The 8,500-nt window shown below is 55.8% G+C and overlaps 1 protein-coding gene across 1 annotated transcript in view; it reads right to left on the reverse strand.

Moving 5' to 3' along the window:
• The window catches only part of SLC22A20P, a 23,212-nt gene extending 15,789 nt beyond the window's left edge, over positions 1–7,423 (reverse strand). Inside the window, 6 exon segments of the mRNA XM_021685031.1 lie at positions 205–320; positions 1,431–1,554; positions 2,084–2,252; positions 5,299–5,453; positions 6,854–6,957; positions 7,049–7,423. Coding sequence (XP_021540706.1) covers positions 205–320; positions 1,431–1,554; positions 2,084–2,252; positions 5,299–5,453; positions 6,854–6,957; positions 7,049–7,423 — 1,043 coding nt within the window.
• Between the last annotated feature and the right edge of the window lie 1,077 nt (positions 7,424–8,500).

Raw genomic sequence — 8,500 nt, forward strand, 5'->3', positions numbered from 1 at the left:
TCCCTAGGTCGGCACAGATGTCTCATCTATGACCACATCTCAGCCCCAAGCAGAGGGCCAGAGGACCCTAGACAAAGAGTAGGGAACAAAATTGAATTCACAGGGCTCACCTGCTCAATGCATTTGAGAACAGAGTTTGGAAGTGGGGATAAAAAGTGTGTCCCTGCCTCAGGTCAAAGACTTGGGCGCAAGCATATCACCTACCAGACCACCATGAGACAGCATGTGACCTTTCGGATGGCCGGGGTTTGGAAGAGGTCCAAGATGGAGTTGGAGGTGTGCACATTTGCAATCTCACTCTGGATGTAGGAGCTCACCACCTGGACAAGGGAAGTTTGATCAGCAGAAGGGAAGGATCTGGGACCCTATTTTCCTGCGAGGAGTCCCTTTATCTGTGGAGAGGAAGGTCAAAGTTGAGGTCCCCAGCAAGGTGGCTGGTTCTAGTCTCTGCATGCTGGGACTGATGGCTCTCAACAGATTGTTTCCAGAGCTTCGGGATAAAGCAGAGGCTCCAATGTGAGTCCCAAGGCTCCTGAGCTGCGGGCTGATTAGGCTGAAATTGACACCTGTGGTTCTCAAGGGACCCTCACGCCTCACCCCTGGTAGAGACTCTGAGATAGGCTTGGGCAGTGGTTAAGGGCAGGGGTTCTGAGTGGTTCTGCCACTTCCCACTGTGTGTTCTTAGGCAAATGACCTGGCCCATTCAAACTTCAGTTTCCTCAACCACAAAAGTACCATTTTTTTTTTTAAGATTTTATTTATTCATTTGACAGAGAGAGACACAGCCAGAGAGGGAACACAAGCAGTGGGAGTGGGAGAGGGAGAAGCAGGCCTCTGGCGGAGCAGGGAGCCCGATGCGGGAGTCGATCCCAGGACCCTGGGATCATGACCTGAGCCGAAGGCAGACGCTTAATGACTGAGCCACCCAGGCGCACCCCAAAAGTAACACATTAAATGAGATTATGTACATAAAGCCCTTAGCAGAGTGCCAACACGGGGCTTGAGACACCGTACGTATTTATAATGAATGGTAACTATCTTACAAATGGTAATTATCTTATGCTGGTATTTATCGTTAAGGGTACTTTTATTATTGGTTCTTTGATAATTTCATTTTATGACTTCTACTTTAATATTTTCACTTTATTTTCTTATTTTATTTAAATTTCGGCGAGGTGTCAATGTGAATGGGGTTATTTCCCCACGGCAGAGATGGGTAGACTGATGAGCAAAGCCATTAAGTTATCGCTCTCAGATCACACAGCCATTCACCTTTTCGCCTCACCGGAACTCTTCCTTCTCTATTTATTCCCAGCCTCCTCCCCTGGGTGGTGGGTGACTCCTGGCAAGCTACTGAGTCCCGGCACATCTTGAGGCCACCAGCCAGACTAAAAACGGTCCCTCCCCTTTCTTCCACCCATGCCGCCTACGTCTGTGGTCAGCCTCTCCCCTTCCTCCGTTCTCCCATTCATAACGGCCACCTTCCGCAGGTTCTCCACAGCTAGGCGCGACTTGCCATGGAGGAGGAGCCACCGGGATGACTCTGGCAGCCACCTGGGACCGAAAGGAGGATGAAGGATGGCAGGGGTGAGTAGAGCTCCTTCCATTCTCCAAACCCAAGTACACTTTCCTTCCCTTTCCTGCTGCCTGCAGACTCGGGAAGACGGGGGGACATGCCAGCTTCCCTTTCCCAAAGCACAGCAGACAGCGAACTGCTAAAGGGCACTTGGAAACGTTCACAGATCCAGTTTTGAATCTGGTTCTGACGCTGCTGTGTGGCTTGAATAACAGGGGCCCTCCCTGGGCTGTGCCTCAGTTCCCCTCCTGTTGTGAGTTGCAAAGGAACTGATGAGGCAAAACCACTCGAACGTTCTGGAGCCCTACACTAATGTGAGGGATTTTATGGGAGCTTCCCAACAGCCATGGGCAGTACCCGTGAGCCCATGGTCCCCACAAGCATCGACCCTCTTTCGAGTCCCCACCATGTCCAGCAAGTCCCAGTCACTGCATAGCCCCAGACTGTCACAGGTGGGGCTCAGTCACATGGGTGCACCCACCCACCCCCCTCTCTGTCGGGACGTACCAAGAATAGAGGAAGAAGATGAGGAAAGGAAGAGAGATAGCAAACTGCAACCACTGCCAGGGGCGGATCAGGTATGCCACTCCGGCCAGGATGAGCTGACCCAGGGTGAAGGAGTACCCCAGCAAGACCCCCGCCACGGTCTGGCCCCGCGTGGGCATCCACTCCACGACTGCAGAGAGAATCAGGACAGGATCAGTAGGACTCACAGCCCCCATGGTTGTCTAATCCACCTGTGCCTTTCATGGCGACTCTGTGGCCACTTGAAATTTTTCCAGAGATTTCCTGAGCCACAGTGCACCAAAGAACTAAATATAACCAATAAAACCACAAGAACGTTAGAAAAAAATCATGGCAACTTTTTTTTTCAATCTTAGAGTCAGGAAAGTCTTTTCTAAGAATGCCACAAAACTCAGAAGCAATAAAAGGGAAGAACAACAATCTTGACTTTATAAAAATTAGAGTGCATATAAGAACGAACACCTTGACTGGCTTTAACAACAATAAAAAAAGCAAACACCATAAGTCAAGTCATAATGTCAGCGAAAACAGTCAAACAAAAAATTTGCAACTCAAATTATAGAGAAAGGGTGAATTTCCCTAATATTGGAAGGATTCTTACATATCTATAGGAAAATGACCAAAAGGCAAAAAAAAAAAAAAAGAAAAGAAAAGAGAAGAAAAAGAAAAAACCCACAAAAAAACAGGCAAAACATGTAAATGGTTGGTAGGAAAGGAAATACAATGGCTCTTAATTACAAGACTTTTTTTGAAAATAGCAAAACTTGGAAACAACCTAGCTGTCCATGCTTGGGGGACTGATTAACAAATCATGCACACTTGGGGCGCCTGGGTGGCTCAGATGGTTGAGCGCCTGCCTTCGGCTCAGGTCATGATCTCTGGGTCCTGGGATCGAGTCCCACATCGGGCTCCCTGCTCGGCGGGGAGTCTGCTTCTCCCTCTCCCTCTGCCTCTCCCCCTGCTCATGCTATCTCTCTGTATCTGTCTGTCTCAAATGAATAAATTAAAAAATCTTTTTTTTTTTATAATTTTTTTTTATTAAAGATTTTATTTATTTATTCATGAGAGAGAGAGAGAGAGAGGCAGAGCGAGAAGCAGGCTCCCAAGGAGCAGAGAGCCCGATGCGGGACTCGATCCCAGGACCCTGAGATCATGACCTGAGCCGAAGGCAGACGCTTAACCATCTGAGCCACCCAGGCGCCCAATAAAAAAATCTTAAAAACAAAAAAACCAAATCATGCACAGGCTTAAAAGGCAACTGTAGCCATTAACGAGGACACTTCTTTCCCATGAGCAGCCAGCTCGTGTGTCCAGTCCATCAGCAAATGCTGCTGCTTCTACCAGCAGAACCCAGTCGAGCCCTTCCTGCCTCTTCCTGCTACCCCTGGCCCGAACCAGTCTGCAGCTGGCTGGTGACCGCAGGAGCTGCGGAACCGGCCTCCACAGGGACCCTGGTAAATGCTAAGTCAGATCAGGTCAGGCCTCTCCTCAGCTTGGGATCCTCCAGTAGCTCCTGTCTTGCTCAGAGTCAAAGCCAAAGTCTGTAAGCGGTCACAGGGGCTAAGGATCTGCACCCCCAACTCATCTGTCACCACTCCCCTCCCCGCTTCCCACCCTGTGCTCTGCTCCAGCCACAAGAACCCCCTCCTCAGGACGCCCGGGTAGCTCAGTTGGTTAAGCGTCAGCCTTCAGCTCAGGTCATGATCCCAGGGTCCTGGGATCGAGTCCTGCATCGGGCTCCCTGCTCAGTGGGGAGCCTGCTTCTCCCTCTGCCTGCCTCTCCCCTGATTGTGCGCTCTCCCCCCGTCCCCGGTCAAATAAATAAATAAAATCTTAAAAAAAAAAAATGAACCCCTTCCTCTTGAGCCCACTAGAAACACACACCCCATCAGGGCCTTTGCCTGGAATGTTCTTCCCCCAGATAGCCGCGGGGTGCACTCCCTCCCTCCAGCAAGCTCTGCTCGGTGAGGACTTCCCCTGGCCACTCCGCACCCCCCACTCCCTGCTTGCTTATCCCCTTTCTGGACTTCAGTTTCCTCTGCAGCATTTATCCCCGTCCAACATACTACATGATCCGCTATTCATGTGGCTGTCTTTCCTCCCCCACAGAGCACAGGCTCCATGGGAGCAGAGATCTGCTTTGTGCATTACTCCATCTCTGGTGTTTAGAGCCGCATCTGGTACATAGTAGTAGTTCTAGTAGTAGGTGTGCGCAGGGGTGTTTGTAGGTAGGAGTGTATGTGTGTATGTAGGGGTGTGAGTGTCATAGACGTAACTCTAGCACGAGATGGCCCGTGCACGTCTGTTCCTGCCTTCCGATCCCATGAGCTGCGGCTGGATGCCCAGCCTGGAGGCTGAGGTGAGTGGGCTGGGATTTGCCGGGATCGTGCATGAGATCAACAAGCTTCAGTGTCCTGATTCAGGGAGGGGGATGTCAGGTGTGCCAGCCTGGTACATCCTGGCTCTCTAGCCCTAAGGTGTCCTCCCCATCCCTGAAAAGAAAGACCCATTCCGTCTTTGGCAGCAGTGTCTGGATCCCTCAGACCCTCCCTGAGCCTGGCAGTGTCCCAGGTGCAAACTAAGCCATCAGCACAAGCAGGTGGCAGGCCTGTGTGCACCGTGAGCTTTCCACTGCCTACCAGTGCTCCATGCTGGAGCTTCCAGCCGCTGCCTGAAACCAGCCTCCAGTGAGGACTGACCCTGTCACTTTGGGAGTGGGGGACATTCCCACCTGGCTTCCAAGGGGCCAGGTCTCCACCGTGGTGCTAAGGAGTCACCACCTTTGCAGCCCGGGTGAGCCCTGCTCCTTTTTGGAGCCACATAATCTTAGGACTACCTGCAGCCTCGGGGACCACTGTGTCTCAGCTCCCTTCTGTGTCCCCACACTGAGCCCACACGGGGCGTGGCATACATTAGGTGTTTGCTAAATGGTTATTGTGGACCATCGCGCACAGGAAATAACCCAACCCTCTCAGCATACAGATGGGCACATCCCAACCCAGGGTCCACGGCTCATTGCCGGCAGGGCCATGGCTGAGAGCCCAGGTCACCCAAGAACCCTGGGGTGGGGGCTCTGAGTGGAAGTCACTGGACGAGAATCCCAGCACCACACAACAGGTAGGACATCCACTAATAGGGCGCCATCCCCACTTCCGCGAGCCCTCCTCCCCTCCAGGCCCCTCCTTGGCTGGACTCACCCAGGGAGAGGGAGTTGAGGATGATGCCGGAGAAGGTCATGCCCATCAGGAACCGGAAGACGCAGTAGGCACCGAAGGAGCCAAAGTAGGCTGTGGCCGCCCCCGAAACTGCCAACTGCAGGTACGACCAGACCAGAGGGCCCTTGCGGCCCAGCCTGAGCCGGGCGCCGGGCACAGGGTTAGCTTCCGGAGGCAGGGGCTGCATCCCTTGTGGGGGTTGCCGAGGGAGGGCGAGAGGAAGCTGCCCCCCAGGCCAGTCCCCCATAACAGAACCAGGCACGTCCGCTGGGACCCAGGCAGTGGCAGCCGAGGTTGGTCAGGGAGGGAAAACCGGACCCGAAGAGACGTCTTTTCTCTTTTGTTCCTTCACTCGAGTATTTCTGGCCCCCCAAGCCAGCTCCTAATCTTCGGGGCTTGTGGTCAGAGGGTCCCCTGAGTGAACTTCCGGCTGGACGGAGGCCTCACACCAGGACTCACAGGCCAGTGGGAGCAGGACCCCAACATCAAGTCTTCATTTGAACTGGTCATGCTGGGGAGGTTAGGGTGGGGCGGGGGCTTGCCACACCATAAAGGGGTCGAAGGTCAGGGTTCAGGGTAGCAGAGTTAACCCAGTCTGGCCTTGGCACTGCCCCATTTGTGAGGGTCCAGGGCCAGAGCCCTAGCGTGGCTGGGAGGGCAGCAGGCCAGGAAGGGGGCCACACACTGCCCATCCCGGGATCCCCACTCATTTGTTCACTCATTCATTCTCTGACACAAACATGCCTCGACCACCTCTAGGAAACCGTCCTGCACTGGGGGCTGGTGACAAACTCGACACCATGGATGAGAGACAAGCTCGTCCACGGGAAGGCCAGGCTGTGTTGTGACACAGTATGACCAGGGTCATGACAGAGCTGCCCATGAGGGGTCTGAGGCATGCAGCACGGAGTTGGGGGGCAGTCCACACTCCAGGGTGCCGGAGAGCCCCCCCCAGAACTGGCAGGGAGGGGAGGAGGAGGGCAGGGAGAAGGGGAGGACGAGCTGGAAGGCAGGGGAAATAGGACAGAGGAGGTGTGGAGCCGACTCCATTGGAGCCTAGCGCCATGTTGGGTTTCCCAGGGTCTCTCTAGAAGGGCTGCCGGCTCTCCTCAGGGGCCGTTCTGCTCAGTTCTGGTCGCCCAAACAGTAGAATTCAGCAGGGACGGTAGGGAGGACCGGAAAGCTCTTTCTAAAGGAACATGCAGAGGCCTCAAAGGGAAGTAAAAGCCAGGTCCAGAAGAACACGTGGGGTGTGCCAGCATTTGTAAGACAAAAGTGGGACAGAGCATATGTCCCTGTTGGCTTGGATGACATAAAATCATAAAATCTCTGGTAAGAGACACAGAAACCGGGCTGCCCTCTAGAAATCCCCGGGCAGTGGGGCAGGAGTGGGAAAGGGATGCTTCCCTGCAGACTCTCCCACACCTTCTGGAATGGTGAACCCTGCGAATGAATTATTTCTATACAAATCAACATCAATAAAGTAAGATAAATGAAGAGGCTCAGGTGGCTGGGACCCTCCTCCCCCAAGGCTCACCTGTCCGCGAGGCTGCCGAACACGGCGGCGCCCACCTGCACCCCGGCCATGTAGATGGACTGAGCTAGGTCGCGGAGGGGGCGGGCCTCACACACCAGATCCCACTGCAGGGGGAAGAGAGACACGCTCCAGCCTCGGCCTTGGGCAGCACACCCCCCCAACACCACCCCGGCCCCCCACCCCCACCCCACTGACCTCCATCACGATGGTGGACGGGAAAACGCTGCGGTCATAGACCCAGCCGTCCTTGCAGCCCTCTGTGGCCGCTCCGTGGACAGACGTGTTGGGGCTCAGGAGGGCCCACTGAGGCTCCGTGAAGCGCCAGCATGGCTCGGGGTCCCCGAGCTGGTCCAGGGGTACGGTAGCCCTCAGCCAGCCCCCCGAGCGGTTGGTGGCGGCCACGGTGTGGTTGACGGGGCCCCGGCAGTGGTGGCCGGGCACAGCAGCCGTGAAGTTCTGCAGGAAGTTGTGACAGGCCAGCAGGGTACAGGGCAGCAGCAGCAGGGCCGTGCAGACGAGCTGGAAGCGGCCCACGCCACCCAGGCTGTCCAGCAGGTCCGTGAAGGCCATGGCCACGGGCCCAGCCCATGGCCCAGCCTGCCGTGGCCTTATGCGAAGGACCAGGCCCCGGGAAGTGGAGAAATAGGCCCCGGGGTCAGGACCGCAGACACCCTGCGTCCGGCAGGTCGGAGGGGTCCGGTTACACCTCACAGGAGGCCTCGCGCGTCCCCCTGCCTGCAGGGCTCCCCCTCCCTCCAGGGCCTTGCTCCTCATTTAGCTCCACCTCCCCTCCCAGTTAGAAAACCTGGGTTCCCAGAGTGCCGCCTCGCAGTGCACCGCCCAGTTCTGCAGGCCCAGCCGCCTGAGCCCTGCCTGCACCAGCAGGACCCCCCAGGCACGGCGACGCCATCATCACCCTCCCCTCTATTCGGGAGGCCATCGTGAGGCATCTTCGAGAGCCCGATCCAGCCTCAGCACAGGGCACCCAGTCCCTGTGCCCGAACCAAGAAGTCAGAAGCTGCACAGGAGAAACTGGGGTGGGGTGGGGTGGAGTCCTTTAAAGATGCTCAAGCAGGGCAGCCAAGGGGAAGCCCAGGTCTCCCCGCCTCCGTCCCAGGCACTCAGCCTCAGCGGGGGTGGGAGGATGGGGGCGTGTCTGTGAGAGGGTGGGGCCGCCAGATCATCCAGACCATTATTCCAACCTGCTCATCAAACAAATGCCCAATACAGAGAACTACGAGGGTGGGACCCATCCATGCCCCTGCCTCCCAGCCCTCCACCTGGCCCCCCTCACACCCCAGCCCAGACTCCCAGGAAGTGATGGGCACTCTCCTTAGTAACAGGACACCAAGGCCCAGGACCTGGTCTAGGACGCCTGAGGGCAAAATGCAGGCTCAGGACAGGGGGTCCAGGCCCTGCGCCAGCCTGTGGCGAGCCCAGTATGGGAAGTCTGCCGCCTGGGGCTCTCTCTTCAGCCCCCACCCCCAACCTTGGCTCCCTCAGCCTCTGCCCTGCAGACGCTGCCCTAGTTTGTGGCTCACCCATCCCCCTCCTCTTCCCATTGTTCTAGCTCTTCTACCCTCACCTCAACCCACTCTTATCTCTGGTAAGAAAAGCCAGGACCCCAGGGGGCTGGAGCAGTTTACA

Source organism: Neomonachus schauinslandi, chromosome 11 (genome assembly GCF_002201575.2).
Source record: "Neomonachus schauinslandi chromosome 11, ASM220157v2, whole genome shotgun sequence".
NCBI classification, from domain to species: domain Eukaryota; kingdom Metazoa; phylum Chordata; class Mammalia; order Carnivora; family Phocidae; genus Neomonachus; species Neomonachus schauinslandi.